Source organism: Engraulis encrasicolus, chromosome 10, assembly GCF_034702125.1.
Source record: "Engraulis encrasicolus isolate BLACKSEA-1 chromosome 10, IST_EnEncr_1.0, whole genome shotgun sequence".
In the NCBI taxonomy this organism is placed as follows: domain Eukaryota; kingdom Metazoa; phylum Chordata; class Actinopteri; order Clupeiformes; family Engraulidae; genus Engraulis; species Engraulis encrasicolus.
The window spans coordinates 15105740-15124991 of NC_085866.1; the positions used below are offsets into that span (position 1 = coordinate 15105740).

Genomic DNA, 19252 nt, shown 5'->3' on the forward strand with positions numbered 1-19252 from the left:
TCTCTGCTCCTCAACGGTAGTGTTGGTAACAGGGGTGGCGCTAGTTTATGCGCACCCTACCCTAGTGTGAGTCGACAGTTGTAAACATCCTGTGACAGAGAGAGACACAGACTCACACCTACACATGTGATTATATCCGTGCAATAATTCTAAGTAAGTTTGGCACATGCCCCTCACAGATACTTCTTGGGTTAAATTGAATGCAGGGAAGCTTATGGAAAAGTTGAAAAAGAAAATGCAAATTGAGCTTCACTACAACAGTTGTTCAGAGTGAGAAATACAGAATGCTATGACAAAATGTGCAGTGAGAGGGCGAGAGAGAGCCACTCCCAAAGAGTGAGAGTGAGTCTGCCTTTACTGTGACTTGTGTTAGAAAACTCCGCCTACTCTCAACAACAGACATTACACAACCACAAAAAAAGACGGGGATGTGATGCAGCTGTAGTGTGCAAGTTTGAATCATAGCTGGTAGAGCAGGGCGCTACGACATGTCATATGAGACAGAGTGCAAGCAGACACGCCTATATCGTGTGTGGATTGAAGTGTTTGAGAGCAGCTCTGGCTATTGATTTAGACAAAGAATCTCATGGCAGAATTGAATTATTCAGTGGATAGCTTGGCAAACACCAGCATGGCTATTCCCCATTGTTCAAGAGAGGATTACATGGGAAACAACAGCATGGCTGCAACCCAAAACTGTAGGTATCCAATTGAGTTGTATCATTGTTTTCTTTCTGATCTGACAAGTGGCATAAAGTGATAAGGTTGTTTTTTTTCCTTGACAAGGCTCCTAAATGTCAGTGAACAGGGGAAATGGACAGACAGAAATCAGTGTTAACAGATTGGGCGTTCTGCAGTTTTTGGGCCCATAGAAATCAATGCAATTTGTTGAGATTGGGCGAAATATAGCGCATTTTGAGAACCTTTTGGGCGGGATTTGATAAGACACATCTGGCAACACTGACAGAAATGACAGACCGTCTGAAAGATGTAGATGTTTTCGATGAGATTTTACCTGTGCTGCTTTCCTTACACCTCTTAACTATGCCTTATGAAAATAGATCATGGTTTTGCCGTAGTAACCATGGTTTCTCTAAGTTCTCTGAACCAACCAGTTTTCAGGTTTTTTTCAGCATCGTTTGTGTCTTTAACCATACACTATGCTCACAAAAACATTGTTAGTTGTGGGTTTCATGGTCACCCAAAAAACATACAAACTTGTTGAGCTGTGGTGTAATGATTAGGGAGTTAGACTGAAGATCACAGAGGTGCAGGTTTGAATCCCACCCTGACCTCTCCCTACACCTCCATCCATGACTGAAGTGCCCTTGAGCAAGGCACCTAACCCCACATTGCTCCAGGGAGCCCAATAAGGGACGGGCACAGCGCTTCCATTCTGGGTACGCCGCCATATTGATAGCTAGTTGCTATGGTAAAGGGATAGTGACTGCCTCCACCATGCATGCAGTTCTGGTCTCTAACATCGACAAGCCGGCTGTGTCCACAGTCAAGAATGTGTGCTACCCAAAGCACAGACACAGCACGCACTGAATACCTTCAACAACAAGCACCACACCAAGATAACTTGACAACCGAGCTTTCTGGCTTCTGCATAAACCCGGCGTTCCCACAGGTAGGCGCCTCACCTGATGGCCTAGTTAGCTGTGACTGATGTGGACAAGGCTGCCTGGAAGTTAAATGCCTTGCTAAGCACAAACACAGCACTGTCCAGGAGGCTTGTGACGCAGACAAAGACTTTTGTCTCCACAGAGTTGATGGCATTGTTCAGCTCAAACAAGGTCATAGGTACTACACACAAGTGCAGACACAGATGTTCGTGACAGGTGCAACCTACTGTGACTTTGTGGTGTGGACACTGAAAGACGTTGCCTGTATCCTGACAGATGTCAGCTTCTGGGAGTCCTGTCTGAGAAAGGCACAGGAATTTTTTTCACAAAGTTTGCCTCCCCGAGCTCATCTGTGGGTATTAGACCAGAGACACCTCCACACCGGGATTGAGTGGAAAGTTATATTTCACCGTCTTACAGCAGCGACCCATGCTAGCCGGCGACTCTTTGTTATGAAGGACATTTGTTGTTGCCTCCAAGTTGGAAAACGGTAAAAAGATAATCCATTTGGGATTTTTTTCCCCGTCCCATCACAGCTTGCGCTTCTACACCCTACGACACAGCAACGGGCGACCATAACAACAGCAGAGGTCAAATGAAACGGTAAAACACAAAGCAAACTACTAGCCGAAGAAAGCCCTCACTGTAAACAATGGGCTGGCCCGCTTCCAAAATGTCTGCCGCGCAACGTGTGACGTCATGTGCCCGAAATTTATATGTCACCAATATGTGTGTTGGATAAAAAAGCGCTAAGTCTAAGTCTAATCTAACCATGGTTAGTTTTCAGAGTAAGACCATGGTTGATTTTATAGTTAAACCAGTCAAAACAAAAAACGTGCCAAACCATGCTCAAAAAAACATGAAATCATGGTTTACCATGGTCGATTTTCGTAAGGGAAAGGTAACAATAACCAAGCCTAGGCCTACCCAACCTCTTTACACTGTTGTTATTGTTTATGGCTGCTAACATACAAAGATAATCACATTAAAATCAAGTTAAATCATAACACACGTCACATCACACATCTTTTCTTTGCCATCAATACAAATCTTGGGTAACATTTTACCGTCATACTTGACACTTATGTCAATGTCAAGAACATTTTAAGACATCGTTGTCATTTAGTGTCTTTTGGGTATTGTGTGATCTGTACTTTCTCTTTCAACTCATATTAGATGTTAAAAATACATAATATCTCTTCCAGTGAGACTGGTTTTGCTGGGTGAAGATCAAAAGGAGAATGCCCGTGTGGGGAACTTCATTGTAAGAAGAGATGCTTTCCAGACTGACGCTGTGGTGTCTGAACGACAAGTCTGTGAGCGAGTCACTGATCTTGTGGGGTCCCGACAGGTTATCGTCATCAACCCTCCTGACCTGTTTCGTGCAGAGAAAACACTGCTCACAGCTAGAAAGAAAGAGTGCATGGACCTGTCTGCTCCAGGGCCTCATGCCTTCATCCTTGTTCTGCGGCCAGAGAACTTCTTAGAGGAGGGCAGGTGCAAGGTGGAATCCGTACTCGGTGAGCTCAGCAATGACGCCCTAAAGTACACCATTCTGGTAACTACTGAACTAACTACTGAACATCCTGCATCTTTGTTCACTGGAAGAGAACATTTTAGCCTGCAGCTTTCCCTTGAGAATCAATCTCCCCTTGAGATTGCCAATCAAAGAGACAATCTCTTTGAAATTGTTGACCAGATGAGGATGAGGATGACTGCAGTCACACCAGGGACCTCACTTCAGGCAGGAGGCAAACACAGACAGAAAAGAAGGAGAGAGGAAGACTTCTCTGAAGAGGGAGAAAGTCAGAAGAAGAAAAAAGAGGGTGAGAACTTTGAACTTTGAAATAAACTGCATGGTTTGGGTTGCCATTGGTATGTCACATACGGTAAGTGAGTACACCCCTCACATTTTTGCAGATTTGTAGGCCTAAGTATATCTTTTCATAGGACAACATTAAAGGGCCACTCCACCCATTTGCATTAAGGGCTCTGCATACTTCACGTGCGCACTTTGTCGCGAGTGGCGCGAGAACCATTAATGACGTCATCACTTGCGACAGACTATTCATACTTCAAAAGCGCCTTGCTCGCATTGTCGGAAGTGCCCTCTGCTGTTCATGAGAGAAACGGCAGTATTTTTCGCAACTCGCAGCGTGAGTTCTACTGGTGTATAAAATAGAAAGCCAAACACGGCTGCTGTAGGGCTACTGAACGTCTGACTTGTGACTTACCACATTGAAACATATATTTTTTGTTGTAGCCTACATTGCCAGATAATTCCAAGACCATGTGAGAGCATTGTTCTGGCGGCAGAATTTATAAATAGATCGCCGAACACAACGTGCTTCTGAACAAAGTAAACAATTGTTTCACTGAACAACATTTAAGAGAGAAGATAAAATAACTCTCTGACATTTTATTATCCTCAAAATGATGCAGGATCCATTCTGTAGTAGCCTACAGTAGTTGTAGCCTCTCTTCGCAACTCCTGCTTTGTCTGCCTATCTGCGTGGTCGCTGGTGGCGCACGACAAGTTAGAAAAATCCTCGTGTGCACGACGTGGCGACACGCGCCGAATTTTGAGCTTACGACGGGGGGCGTGTCGAAATTTTAGGTCACGTGACGGCGCGCGCCATCGTCGTGAGTGAAGTATGAAGGAGACTAGCACCACTCACGACTAGTATGAATCCCCCTTAAGGCTTTCCATTGCTAGACACCCAGTCATACTTTTGAATGGTCGTGCAACACTCTCTCAATCCCCCCTGAGACAGGAGAAATCCATATTCACCTCTTAACACTTCCTCCTACAATGATGTAAAAATCGTCATTTTGCATCATTGTAGGAGGAAGTGTAAGAGAGGTGGATTTCTGTTGAGACTACAAGCCTTTTTCCCACCCTTTCAACCTCGCCCATAGAGGGTCGGACCTAATGCGCTAACAGACCTATCTCAGATTCGTTGTCACAAATCCACAAGCACTAAAAAGTCATTTTCTGCCTTTTCTCGGCCAAGAAGGCACCAAATTAGAAATGTATGCTGCTATTCTACTACATATATGACCCACTTTCAATACATATTCATGTATCCACCGGTGGAATGCCCCTTTAAAGAAATTTCACTTCGACACAATGATTAGTGACCTGTTAACAACATATATAACCACTTAAATTTGATGTTCACTCACAAAAAAATCTAAATACAGCAATTAATGTTTTACAACATGTTACGAAAGTGAGTAGGCCGAAACCCCAGGTTAGAGAGTGTCTGAGAAGGGGTCGTGTTGACCCTAAACGTCTCAAAGTGAAAAGGGATTAAAAGGGAGGTCATCGGTGTGCGTTTCAATCTTTCTTTACATTGAACTTTTACATTTTGTGTCTGCACCTGGCTAAAATAGATTGGTATGAGAATTAAATTAAATCCTATGGAGAGTATCATGGTCTGCATCAGTAGTCACAGTGCATGTTGACATGCATGTTTCTTTTAGGTGTAATTCAGATTGCCAATGTTGACGGCCAAACCATGTCAGTCCCACTACCATGATTGACTAGCCAGATGAAACACTTTTTTACCACGACACCATCTAAAGCAAATTTGTTTATGTTGGTCTCAAGAGAGATGAACAGACCAAGGATATGGATCATTGGAACCATGTTGTATGTTTTAACTGTTTGCAGACATGTTAATGGCTTACTTATACTGTATATGGGTAGATGACGGATAGGCAGCAAAAAACATTTTTTTCACAAAACATTGTTTATGAGGGAAAAAAGTATATGTCTACGTAGTGCAGCAATTAATCTTTCAAAAAATCCAAGTGGTCACAATGTTGGTCTATTCATTGATTATTTATTTACGTTGATAAAGCAATTTGCTGAAAATATGTCCTTTGGTGTGATGTTAAGAAATAAATATATTAAGTAATGTAGAAATGGCTTGATGGTTTTATGAACATTGTTACACTCTTCATATTTATTGCAATTTTTTAAAGTCTTAATTAAATGAGAAATTACCATTTAAGTATTTTATTTCCCATTAGATGTGAGATTATTAGAAACCTTCGAGGAAAAACAGGGATATCTTTCTTTTAAATGTTCAAAATTGTCCGAATTTATACTAACTTTTCAGGGACAATAATTTGTTCTTCCCTAATGCAATATTCAGTGTTTATCAAACATATTGTTTAGCTCAAACAAATATTTGAGCGTTTAAAACATGTCACACCGTAGGACATTCATGTCACGCTAAAGGACAGAAATGCAAAACTGAGCCAGAAACAAATATATCAACATGATTATTTTGTCTTTAAGATCATAATATAATGTTGTAGTCAATATGGACCTACACTTTACACTTATAAGTCTTTGAATCGTCGATTATCAGCCTATCGTAACTCTTAATGACAGCCATGCGGTCATTGAATGTAACCTGCAGAGCTCATAAGACTCATACTGAAGGGTGACCTTGGCATGACCATCACACTTTTGTAGGTATGCTATGACTGTCACACCATTGAACCTGTAGTGTGTAGTGGCCAGTGCCTGTTTGGTATCTCAAGCTGGACAGCACATTTATGCTGTATATTGAGCTCTCCACAGCATACTTTATTCATCTATACTCCTCTATATACTCTCTCACTGATCTTTCCTTCACTGTTACCGTTATATTTTATGGTTTCAAAGCACCATTAATGACATTTTATATCATTTGACAGTATCTAAAATCAACAGCAAATATTCATCAACAATGCATCAAAGTATAAATTCCAAAGGCCAATAAAGGAATAAGTAATTTGAATATTTATCTAGTCAAACAACAAAACAAAACAAAATATGTACTACCAGTTGTTTTAAAAGCCATTTCTCAAATATCTAGTCCATTGGTGTGACCTGTTTGTCCTTTGGTGTGATACTCCAAAGTGTCACACCATAGGACTTTTACCATCACACCATAGGACTTTTACCATCACACCATAGGACTTTTGAGCTTTTGAGTTAATTTAAAGTCATGTCGTTGCCAACTGAAATACAATTTCACCTTTAGTAAGATGCATTTTCATACATCTACATAAGAAAAAAATATGAAAAATATACACTATTGTCAAAATGTATTTTATGACTGTCACACCAAAGGACTACAAAACTAATACATCTTGTGGTAGCAAAACATAATTGATTGACTAAAGAACTCTGAGAGAAAAATCCAAAATCCACCCTTGCCATTGGCTTCTTAAGGGTCTAAAGTCACAATTTACAGTGCCCTCCATTATTATTGGCACCCCTGGTTGAGATGTGTTTTTTAGCTTCCAATTATTATTATTTTTCTCTAAATAATATGGGACCTTAATGGAAAAAAAAGAGAAAAATCCAACCTTCAATACAAGTGCATTTATTCAGTGGGGAAAAAATCCCACATAAAGAAATAATTATTTGACATCAAATAATGTGTGTCACAATTATTAGCACCCCTGTTGTTAATATTTTGTACAACCCCCTTTTGCCAACAAAACAGCACCTAATCTTCTCCTATAATGTTTCACAAGATGGGAAAAGACAGAAAAGGGATCTTCAGCCATTCCTCTTTGCAGAATCTCTCTAAATCATCCAGAGACCTGGGTCCTCTCCTCTGTACTCTCCTCTTTCAGCTCACCCCACAGGTTCTCAATGGGGTTGAGGTCTGGGGACTGAGATGGCCATGGGAGGAGCTTGATTTTGTGTCTGGTTAACCATTTCTGTGTAGATTTGGCCATATGTGTAGGGTCATTGTCTTGCTGAAAGACCCAGTGACGACCCATCTTCAGCTTTTTGGCAGAGGGCAACAGATTTTGATTTAAAATGTCCTGGTATTTCAAAGCATTCATGATGCCATGCACCCTAAAAAGGTTCCCAGGGCCTTTGGAAGCGAAACAGCCCCACAGCATCACTGACCCACCCCCATACTTCACAGTGGGTATGAGGTGCTTTTCAGCATGCGCATCTTTCGTGGTACGCCAGACCCACTTAGAGTGTTTGTTGCCAAAAAGCTCAATCTTGGTCTCATCTGACCAAAGCACACGGTCCCAGTTGAAGCCCCAATACCGCTTGGCGAACTCCAGACGCTTGCGTTTATGATTGTGAGTGAGGAAAGGTTTTCTCCGTGCATGCCTCCCAAACAGCTTGTTGGCATGTAGACAGCGCCTGATGGTTGATTTGGAGACTTTGTGACCCCAGGATGCTACCATGTGTTGTAATTCTGTAACAGTGAGCTTTGGAGATCTTTTGATTTCTCTTACCATCCTCCTCACTATGCGTGGTGGCAAAATAAACTTGGGTCCTCGTCCAGGCTTGTTTACCACTGTTCCAGTTGTTTTGAACTTCTTAATTATTCCTCTCACAGTGGATATGGGCAGCTGCAGTTGAGTGGCAATCTTCTTGTAGCCTCTGCCTGACCTGTGAAGGTCGACGCACATCTGCCTCACTTGTATGCTGTGTTCCTTTGTCTTTCCCATGTTTAAGAGTGGATAAGAGAAATGGCCTCGGTGTCACGTCATATTTATACCCCAGGGAAACAGGAAGTGATGAATTACTAATTAAATGTTCCTACATACTCTGGTAAACTTTGTAAACTACTGTAGAAATGACAGAAATGCTTCAATTATATTTATTTCCTGGGAATTGTTAAGGGTGCCAATAATTGTGGAACAGGTGATTTAATGAAAAATAATTATTTTTCAGTCAGGGATTTTTTTATTTTCTTACAATTCATTTGAGTTGAAGGCTACATTTTCCTACAATTTTCAGTGTGACAGTATTCTTCTGCAATAAACACTGAATTTATTTTAAGGCTTTTAACACATCTCAACCAGGGGTGCCAATAATTATGGAGGGCACTGTATGTACCGCTGGAGCTTCAACAATAGATAATTATCCACAGAATTAACCAAAAAAATGATGTCACACCACAGGACATTATTTTCTGCGACAAAGTTTCATAAGTTCATACGGTCTCAGAAAAACAGGAAAAAAATTAAGCATTGCCACTTGCTAAAATAGACACCTTGAAAAACATGCCAGGGTTGTTTAGACAAATGACTGAGCTTTGATTATTTATTTAAAAATGTTTTAATATGGAGAACCAGGCTTGCCTCAGTCACACCATAGGACAAATGTGACATTTGACTCAAAATTAAGTATACTTATTTAAGCTCTGGATTTATTACACATTACTTTTTCACAACAATGACATTAGTTTAATCATTTAAAGCATTGACAATTTTGAAAGCATGAATTTACTTAATTTTAAGAGCCTGCGACAGCAAAATTTACACGTCACGTCATCTACCCATATGCATGTTTATTCCTACAGCGACGGAGATCATACGGCAAGCACAAGATGTAATGGAACATGTTGAACATAAACTTGTGACGAAACTCAAAGATTCCTCTTGTACAACACTTACAAACTACATAAGGTATGAACATTTTTATCTTCGAATAACAATTCAGACAATCGTAGCCCCTTAATGCGCACTGTACCTCCAGTGGCACGCTGTACTAGTCATTGAATAGTTAAGTACCATAGTACTACAATACTATGACATAACACAGGGCCTTAAGTAATGCACTACGACTTGGTCATTGCCATTCTGGTAACAGCAAATGTATAACGCTGTGTCTTAACAGGTTAATCTAGTGACATTTGGGGCCTTTTCCATTTGTATTTTTCTACCACTACCCCTACCCCTTACCTCTCCAAATGGAGTCTGCCTGTCCGAACCCCTCCTTTTTGAGGGCTACAAAGCCCTCCCCCTTACCCCTACCCCTCTGCCTTGACGACTATTGGGATACGGGACTCACTAGTTTGATGCTGTGTCGGCCCGGATGGGCGGATTTGGGTTGTGCGGATGGGCGGGATTTGGGTTACTCGTGCACGAGATCTGAGGCCGGTCATCAATCATAAATACCATGGTTCTAATAGCCTACGCCTAATTTCAATAGGCTAACTGCACTAGTAAAGCAGTGGCACACGGCAAACTGTTATTATAGACCTAGTAATGGTCTAATAAAATTGCATTGGATATTATGGCATGTAGGCTTAAACTGTAACGAGGGTTTTTTTTTATTTTATTAGGCTGTTGGTTAATTCACAAACTGCTTCTTACGCCTCGTTTGCAATGACGGGACCTGGACTCAAAGCGACTGCGAGCTGTTAAAGTCCCAATAGCCTTAGTCTCACTGCAGGGCCAGCCCCGGGCTGGCCCGGACAAAAGGGGGCTGACGGTGATCTCATCAAAAGGGGGCTAGGTGCTAAAGATGGCCGCCGGGCCAGGTTGTGGGGCTAAGGGCCGCTTTCCCTGGCCCGTCGAATTCGATGGGCCAGCAAGCACCGCCGAGGCTCGGAGGCGGGGTCAACCTCGGGCAATATAGCCCACGTGCGATATAGCCTACCAGACCTTCGGCGATAATAGCGCAAAAGCTAAATAAGCCGACATAAATGTCATGTGTGAGTATTTGTGAGACACTTTTTATTGGTGTCCAGTGGAAAGCATGCCAAATCATGATAATGGCACAAGAGTTGGCGGCTAAAAGCAGAAAAAAGCCGACATGACTTAGCTATGACATCCCAAGTTTAAGTGTAGTGGTGCCCATGATGCCCTGATAACAACAAAAAAGTTATGTTGGCTAAATAACTTTAAAAACACAAACAGAAGTGCCAAAGTTGCATCTTATGAAATTATGCCATAAGAAAGCCAAACACCCCAAACTAATAATTTGCCCAGAATTTAGCGATAAGTCCCCCATGCAGCCACATTATTACACAGTAAAGCACAGCTGTTATTGACTTAGGCCTATTTAAAATCATCCTCACTCTGCTGCCCTATAGTGTCTCATGTTTTGCAGACATACTAAACCATAGGCATACGTTTTGCAGACATGTGCCATAGTGCGCACAATTCCCTGCAGGACACACACCGATGTTATGCAGATTGAACGACTTGTAGGCTACGCTACTTCCGTGGCTACTTTAATAAATAGTCGCTATTCCCCTGGCTCATCATTTTCTATAGCAGCTGATGAAGATGCTATGTCTCCGGGATTTGGTCTCTTTTCACATGGTAACTTATTCAATTACCTGCACATTCACCATGAATAGACAGGTGGCACGCCGCAACGAGGGGGTGTGTCGCTATGTCCGGGGCTCATAATTTTCTATAGCAACTGATGAAGGTGCTATGTCTCCGGGATTTGGTCTCCTTTCACATGGTAACTTATTCAATTACCTGCACATTCATGTCTCGCTATGTCCGGGGCTCATGCTTCTGTGCGCTATTGGGGGGATTAACTGGGCATGTTCGCACGTCTCCTTCTGTTCACTCTCAGTTGTCGAGCTGCTCGTATTTTCATGCGTCTTTGTCTTCTTAACATGCGCTGCGTACCATACAGCTTCTGAATCGACAACTTTGCCATGTAATAAAACTGTTCTTGAAAGGCAAGCCATTTTCTTTGCAGTTCTTGTCGTCTTTGTCCGTAGGCTACGAGCCAAACGGCGACCTGCTCCAGCAGAGTTTGCTCAATTTTCTTCTCCTTCTTTGTCGTTGTTCTGTTGTTGTCCTTCTGTGATTTGGGGCGAAAGTGGGCTGTGCCCGACTGACGTTTCACAAACAAGGCGTGTACCTGAATGTGCCTGGGGTCGGCTATGAGTCCGATCAGGCAAAAAATGGCCCGGGGCCGGCAGCTCCGAGCCGGCCACTCTCCTGAGCCCCGGGCGGCCCCGGGCCGCTGAAGCGCGGCTAATGAGACCAAGGCTATTGAGTCCCATTGGGATACCCCTACCCCTACACAAAGCGGAGGGGGAGGGGTAAGGGGTAAGGGGTAAGGCCAAGGGGTGAATTGAGATTGGGCCTATACAGTACAGGCCAAAAGTTTGGACACACCTTCTCATCTAATGCATTCTCTTTATTTTCGTGGCTATTTACAGTACATTGTGGATTATAATGGAGGACATCAAAACTGTGCATGATCACAGTTCAATTAAATGAGAAGTTGTGTCCAAACTTTTGGCCTGGAGTATTTCAGTATGTGTCTCTATCACAGTGTTTCTCAACAAGGGTGCCGGGGCACCCTGGGGTGCCGCGGGCCCCCCTCAGGGGTGCCGCGGAAACGTGGCTGATAAATAAATGATGTAATGTAATACACATTTGTCTAAATTGATAAGTTCATGCTAGTCAGTGGAATCTTTCATCTGCCATTTACGCACAATAAAGTAAATATAGGTCGCCCCAGTCAGCTGCAACTTCGAACGTAGGTCATGTGACGTCTCCAAATGTGTTACTTTTCTAAGCTTGTGTGGTATCGGATGCAATGCCTTGTTACGGCTTGTTGGTTTGGGGTGCTTTGAAATGTTTCACGATTTGAAAGGGTGCCTCGCCTAAAAAAAAATCATACATTTCTTACTTTTGGTCAGTGTCTTTGTTTTGGCTTCTTAATGTTGGTCAATTTGTAGTCACCCAGAGAGAGCGTTGCACCCGGTCAATGACTGCCTGCCTGTCTGTCTGTCTGTCTGTCCACAGTATTTGTCTGTCTGTCTTTTTGGAGTCACACAGCCTTGATTGCTGTACAATTTGTTTACATATACTGTAGGACCAGCCTTCAGGATTTGCAAAAACCGGCACAGAAAACTACCGTTGGCGTGTTTGGACCAACAGGTTGTGGGAAAAGCTCCCTGCTAAATGCCATCCTGGGAGAGCCTGGCCTGCTACCAACAGGATATGGGGAAGCCTGTACATCAGTAATCATACAGGTGGAGGCCAAGACTGAGGAAAACTTCATGGCAACTGTCGAGTTCATCTCAAAAGAGGTTTATTACATTAACAATATCAATAGAGTCCTATTGTAGCAATGCTATGTATGTGTCTTACTTAAAGTTAGTACTATAATTAGTTTGTTTATTTATAGGAATGGTACAATGAACTGAAAAGTCTTCTGGAAGATGCTAAGGATAGAAGCAATGATGCCTTCTGTAGAATGGCAGAGGACAAAATTAAAGCATTGTATGGTGCTGGTGCAAGTAACAAAAGCTTTGATGAGCTCACGAGCGGCAGCAATTCCCACATTGAGAAACTGCTGTCTTCAGGTCGGAAACGTTTCTCGCCGCATTCTGAGGTAAGTTTCCCCACAATATCATTGTTTGTGACACTGCATTTTACTGTTGCCATATTTGGTGGGAACTTGATAACTGATTGTTTTGCAAAACTCATTGTTCTAAAAAATGAAATAGATCATAGTTCATTTCACTTCAGTTCCCTGATTTTAATGAATAGCATATATAAATGATATATAAATACATCAACTTCAAATGATTCACACATAATGTGAGGCAGAAATGGGAAAGTCTAGTTTTGTAGGCTTACATATATTTTTTAGTACTACACATGACGGCATTCTCGCCATCAATACAGTCACATACATGTATGTAACCTAATTAATTCCTAATGTATTCCTAACCTAATTTATAACCTTATACTTCCATATTCATGGTGGTAAATATAAGATTTTAATTTCAATATTGTACTCAAATCTTCCATGTTTCACGACCTAATGGTGTATGCTATGTTTAAACAGGCCTGGGCCCTCTCTAAAGAAATCAGACCCTATATTAGTCATGGTGAAGATGACATTGGGAAGCTATACTGGCCAATTGTGAAAGCTGTGAAAATCGAAGTTCCCAAAAATAAAGACTTTCCAGAGAATGTTGTGCTTGTTGACCTTCCGGGAAATGGAGACCATAACCAGACAAGAGATGAGATGTGGAAAGAGGTAATTACACTAGTAGCAACCAACCGAAAGATTCATTTTTGGGGTTTTGATAAGCACATAGTTTGTAGTGGTTCTTATTTACATATCCTAATAAGTATTTAGCCCTTTATGTTAATGGTTTACTGAGAACCCATCTGAGTTCAGTCACCTATCCAGTTATCCATTTCAACAGATGGGTTTGTCTTTTTAAAGAAAGTGCGCTCAACTCACAACTGTTTCCTACAAGGTCTTCGGGTGCGAGCAAACAGCAAAGTTCAGATGGGTAGATGGGTTTGTAACATTATTTATCTGTGTTTCAGATGCTGAGAGAGTGTACAGCTGTGTGGATAGTCAGTGATATCAATCGAGCTGCTTCTGACAAGGTTGCCTGGGGCATACTCGACACCAATATGGCAGACATGGTACCAGGAGGAGAATGCACCAGCATTGCATTCATCTGCACTAAAACGGATGATTTGCATACACAGTCTTACATGAGGTTAGAAAAACATGAATTCGTATTGTACAGTATTCAGTTCCATTAATAACAAGTATGATCACGGGTTGTGACATTAATTACATTTCAATGACTAAATAATGATTACATTCGGCATCTTTAGGGAAGAGGAACTGGGAGAGGAGGATGTACAAGAAGAGGCTCAGCAGCCCAACATCCCCAAGGTACGAGGAAGAAGAATACAGGTCCAATGCTTTATTGGAGTTTACGTCACACAAAGTATGAGTGTGTGTTAAAGGAACAGTCCACCCTTTTTTAATTTTCACATATTTGCAGTATTTCCAAGCATTATTCATGAATGTGCATATTTCTTCTCAGTTTTTTCAGTACTTAGATTTATTGGATCAGAATTATTAGCATAGCTTAGCATAATAACTGGAAGTGAATGGAGGCGTTAGCATCAAGCTACAAATGATCACAGGACAGGATTAAATAGCTGTTTTGCACTCTGGTGAATTTTAGATTAATTTTAAAGTACTTTAAAGGTACATTTGATGATGTTTTGTTTGCCCCCATAGACTTGCATTGCTACGCTTAATTTTGCTATACTGTTAAACTAGGCAATGGAAACACATAGATGAAAATGATATGCACATTCATGAATAATGCTGAGAAATACCACACATATGTGAAAACCAAAAAAGGGTGGACTGTTTCTTTAAATGCTGTCCTTGTGTACCTAGAATTTGAGGCAAAAACGACGATGTATTCTACACAGGAATAACAAGGCCAGGGCTGCAGTGGAGAAAAGAGCATATGAGGTATGGCGGTATTTTTCCCATAAAAAGCATTTGTGATAGAGGTGATATCCCTTAAGTGTTTATATTTGTTTGCTTGCTTTTTTTCAGAATTATGACATCCAACTTAAAGTGTTTACTGTGAGTTCACAACAGTTTCTCTCAGAGGAATATTTGCATCAAGAAGACACAGGTAAAATGGCAGCAGTATCATCCAGTGGTGTAGTCTACTTTTTTGTGGTGGGTATACTGTAGGCCTATATTTGAGCATTTTTGAGGTGGGTATACTGTATATGTTTGTGCTATTCTAAATAATGGATCAATCAATTTTAGGTGGGTATACTGAAATTCCTGAAATTTTGAAGTGGGTATACTGCGTATACCTGTGTTCTACGTAGACTACACCACTGGTATCATCCTGGGACATAGGGGTAATTTAAGCGTATGAAGCTAGTAAAACACAGTTCACTTGCCCATAGAGTGTACACAATTCATTATGTAAAGGCTCTCTCTCTCTCTCTCTCTCGCTCTCTCTCTCTCTCTCTCTCTCTCTCTCTCTCTCTCTCTCTCTCTCTCTCTCTCGCTCTCTCTCTCTCTCTCTCTCTTTCTTTCTTCTAGAGATACTGGGCCTAAGAGAGGTGCTGAAGAGTTTCAATGACCACAATAACAGGAACGTGGCGTCAAAGTTTTTCTCAAGGGCCAATGGGATCCTGCACCTTATTCAAGCCAGAGCAATGGTATATTTCACAGGACCTAGATGTGTGGTGCATTTTCTACAAAATTATCCTTAACAAGAGGAAACACTCTATGTACTATATAACCTGTTTCGTAGGATGAAGACAGATATAAGTTGCTGGTTGAGCTAGGAGCGACACTGGAGAGGGAATTGGGGATTTTGAGAAGGCATCGTTTACAGTCATGCTACGATAAACTGGAAAAACAACTCACTGAGGGAGTCCAGAAGGCGGGGGACAGTTGTGATAAAATTTTAGAGGAACAACTGACTCCACCAGTAAGTATTTTAGTCACATGACATAATGCTAATAGTATATGGAAAAAAAGTCAATGGCCATTGATTTATCATGCTGTACCACACTTATTTTAATGAATATACTCTTCATCATGAAGTCAGGAAAAGTACGTGGATTCCATCAGACCTTGTCAGCCTTGTGCAGAAATAAAGGTTACTTCAGGTCCAAAGATGGAGAAACAAGAGACGTAAACCAGGCTTTGGCTGAAATTGTGCATCAAAGCATTAACACAGAGTTCAATTCCTTATTCCCGTAAGTATATTAATATCAAGAAAGCATTTATTGATTGTTTGTTTAATTGATTGATTGATTGATTGATTGATTGATTGATTGATTGATCGATTGATCGATTGCCTGACACTTTGTCCATTTAATGTGCACAGAAATCAGGGGGAAACTGGACAATCAGTACAAGAGAAGATCAATGAATTCAGCATCTGCTCCATCAACGTCAATAAGGGCTACAGCAAGCCTGAAGCAATGGATCACATACTTAACTTCCTTAAATGTGAAGTAAGTTATTCGGATGGTTACACATGAAGCTCAATTTTCAATTTTAACCATTCACTTGAGTAGCCAGTTGTAGTTCAAGTCGACCAAACAATTATACCTCGAGTCCACTTATGAGGCAGTGGTCTTGACAGTAAGGAGTTATAACTTGTGGAGTACTCGTGAAAATGACTAACAAGTGCGACTGTAAAGCAAGTCTTAATTGTCTTGAAAAGAGTAGACAAGGCCCTATTTAATATGGAATCAACAAAAAGCTGTCACATCCATGGAGGTAGTATAAGACCTGGAGAGAGTGAATAAGTCCCGCCCCCAGTAATTTCAATGGGAAATGCTAGGCTAGTGAATTCAGCCAAATTTGAACGAATTTTTAAGCTTCCAAAATGGAGTTTCATGGAGCTCATTGCCGGGACCAGTTTACTCAGCCAATTACGTGTCACGTTAGTGACTGACGTAAGGTTGACCAGAAAGCTATATGGAAGACGGGCATTGGATGCATGGAGGTATTATAATGTGCCCAACCACAGACCTATATAGGTCTGTATGCCCAACACTAAACTTGTGCATGTGCTGTGCACCCCCCAATCATCATGAGCGAAGTGGTCCCGGATATGATGTCAATTGGTAAGAATGGCGACGAGGAAGTGCCTTGCTAATCGGCGAAGCTAACCAGACAAATTCTGACCCCCTGGTCACTCAGCTTGATTCATGTTGATTTAATCATTCCACATACCACACACCATGATCATATATGCACAATTATGATTAAGTAATGATACATTTATAACTGATGATTGCTAGCGATTTATAATTGCAAGTGTTATGGGAAAAGATATAGAAAGATCTAACCCATTTTTTAAAATCAAGTTTTAATAAATGCTTAACAAGGAGGAGTTATTATAAGGTGCTACCATTTTTACTAATGACAGGAGGCTTCTAATTTCTATTTGATTAATTGTGCACACAGGAAGCCAAGCTGAAGGGGGATGCACACAAAGACATCATGAAAACAAAAAAAGCCATGTATGCAGTAATCAGGGATACCATCAAAGAAAAGATGACTGCGGGCTACATTGGTAAATCTATTGGCCTACTGAGCATAAGGGGTACTTGTGGTGCAGAGCATAAATGGTAATGACATGAATGCTACTTGTTTTGTTGTTTGCAGAGGCTGAAAAAGAAAGCGGGCCAGGATCTGTGGAGAGGAAGAGAAAAGTACTGCAGGAACATGTGGAATCAGTGAAATATCAAATGTTCAGTGATGCAAAGAACAGGACTTTGTCTTCATTCAGAGAGCTCATGGTTTGTTAAGGCTATGTATGTTATGTGTGGAAACTGTTTCTTAGGATACATTACAATTCAATTCAGCTTCACAAATCAGTATGAGGCTTGCATTTCTTCTTTTTAAATAAGGCCCGGATTCAATCAGATTTCAAAAGGAAACTAAGGGGCGCTATGGATCATGCACTGACTGAATACCAGTCCACTTTCAGCATGGGTAAGTTGGGATATCCACATATCCTCATATGTACAGTAATTCAGTTCTGTATTAAGGGCAGACATTAATTGTGATGTGTTGTACGTTCCCATTGTACTGGGAAACGTAGTATTACCGCGCGAATAGACCAGGCGCGATGCGATTCAAGCGACAGAGTGTAGCAGCAAGCGATACGAGCGATTGAGGAGACTAGAGTATGTCTGTACAGGCAGAGGGCAAAGCATTCAAGCATTCCCATTGGCTGTGGTCACTGACCTCTATACAGTCATTGGCTGTCGCGGCTTGTCGCCGAACCGCGTCATAGAAAGTTGAAAGGATTTCAACTTCAAACTGTCGCCCTCGTCGCGCAAATCGCTCTAGTCTCCAGAATCACTTTTGTCGCGCGACTCAATACAAAGTCAATTACTTCCGTCGCTTGCCTCGCTCAGATCGCCGCTGGTGTATTTCTGCGGTTTGTCCAAATGTTTTGTCAGGGTCTGAGATCTCTGCCTCAGAATCACCTCGTTATCTTATATGGGTTGTGTTCTTGTTTGCAGATGTCCAAAGTGAAATAGAGAAGATGGAGCAGTTGGAAAAGGAGAAAAAGGAGTTATTCGAGCAGTTGTCTGCAGAATAGTAGGCAAAGACATAATGTGGGAAATACACAATGTGATTTTTATTGGAAATGGTATGACAGAAATGTTGTATACTTTCTGTAGATAATGGGCACAAGTGAAAATAACACAATAGCCAAGTTGAGTTTGCTATAAATTTGTACACTTCTCTCCTCTGGCATACATTTTGTGACTTTACATGTGGTCACACAGATATTGTTTTTAAACCAAATACAAAATCTGATGGAGTGGAGATCAGAAATTGGGGATTTTTATCATTTGAACTTGTGGTGAGATTATAATACTACTGCTTCACCATGTTTATTTTTTAGGGTGCTTTGTGCTTCACTGTTTATATTCATCTTTTTTAATGTAAACTAAAAACAATTACATGTATTATCATTTTAAGTCCTCTAAATATGAAAACTATAGTCTTCTATGTTACATATAATGGTTTGTTGTTGCGATGAAAGATTTTCCAAACGTCTAAGACAGGGTTTGAGAGGTATGAAGATGTCATTTAGTTATGTCATAAAGTTAAAGGAGAAGTCCACTTTTTTGAATATTAAGGCCATTTTCTGAGTGGTCTGTAATGTTTTAGAGTCCCCCTCACCGTTTATTTCATGTTTGCTGCACTCTCTGTTATTTGGCTGATTTGGATTTTATCTCAACCAGCTTTAGAATGGCCGTCTATGGGCACCTGCAACTCTGTTCTTAAAATCACCTTAAACATTTGTTTTTGGAAGTCTACAGCTCCCAAAGTGGTTAGGGGTGCTCACTAGCAGTCCCTAACAAGTTTCAAGGCGAAATATGGCTTCTTCCATTTTTTATTTGCCATTTTGTGAAAGAAAGTGAAAGTGAAAGTGAAACTTAACTTACAAATTCCTACATAAAACACACATAAAACACGACAGATGCCATATTTCGCTACAAAAATTGTTAAGGAACACCAGTGAATACTGCTGAAC

The 19252-nt window shown here is 41.2% G+C and overlaps 1 protein-coding gene across 1 annotated transcript; it reads left to right on the forward strand.

The window, feature by feature from the left end:
* The first annotated feature begins 396 nt into the window (after positions 1–396).
* On the forward strand, positions 397–18819 carry LOC134456679 (nuclear GTPase SLIP-GC-like). The gene is made up of 18 exons (XM_063208134.1): positions 397–698; positions 2834–3454; positions 8972–9077; positions 12247–12463; positions 12562–12768; positions 13228–13422; positions 13722–13900; positions 14022–14082; positions 14602–14679; positions 14767–14848; positions 15274–15392; positions 15488–15667; positions 15784–15938; positions 16070–16199; positions 17161–17269; positions 17362–17495; positions 17607–17691; positions 18228–18819. The coding sequence occupies exons 1-18, from the start codon at positions 587–589 to the stop codon at positions 18305–18307; spliced, it is 2850 nt and encodes a 949-aa protein (XP_063064204.1). The 5' UTR covers positions 397–586; the 3' UTR covers positions 18308–18819.
* Positions 18820–19252: the final 433 nt, after the last annotated feature.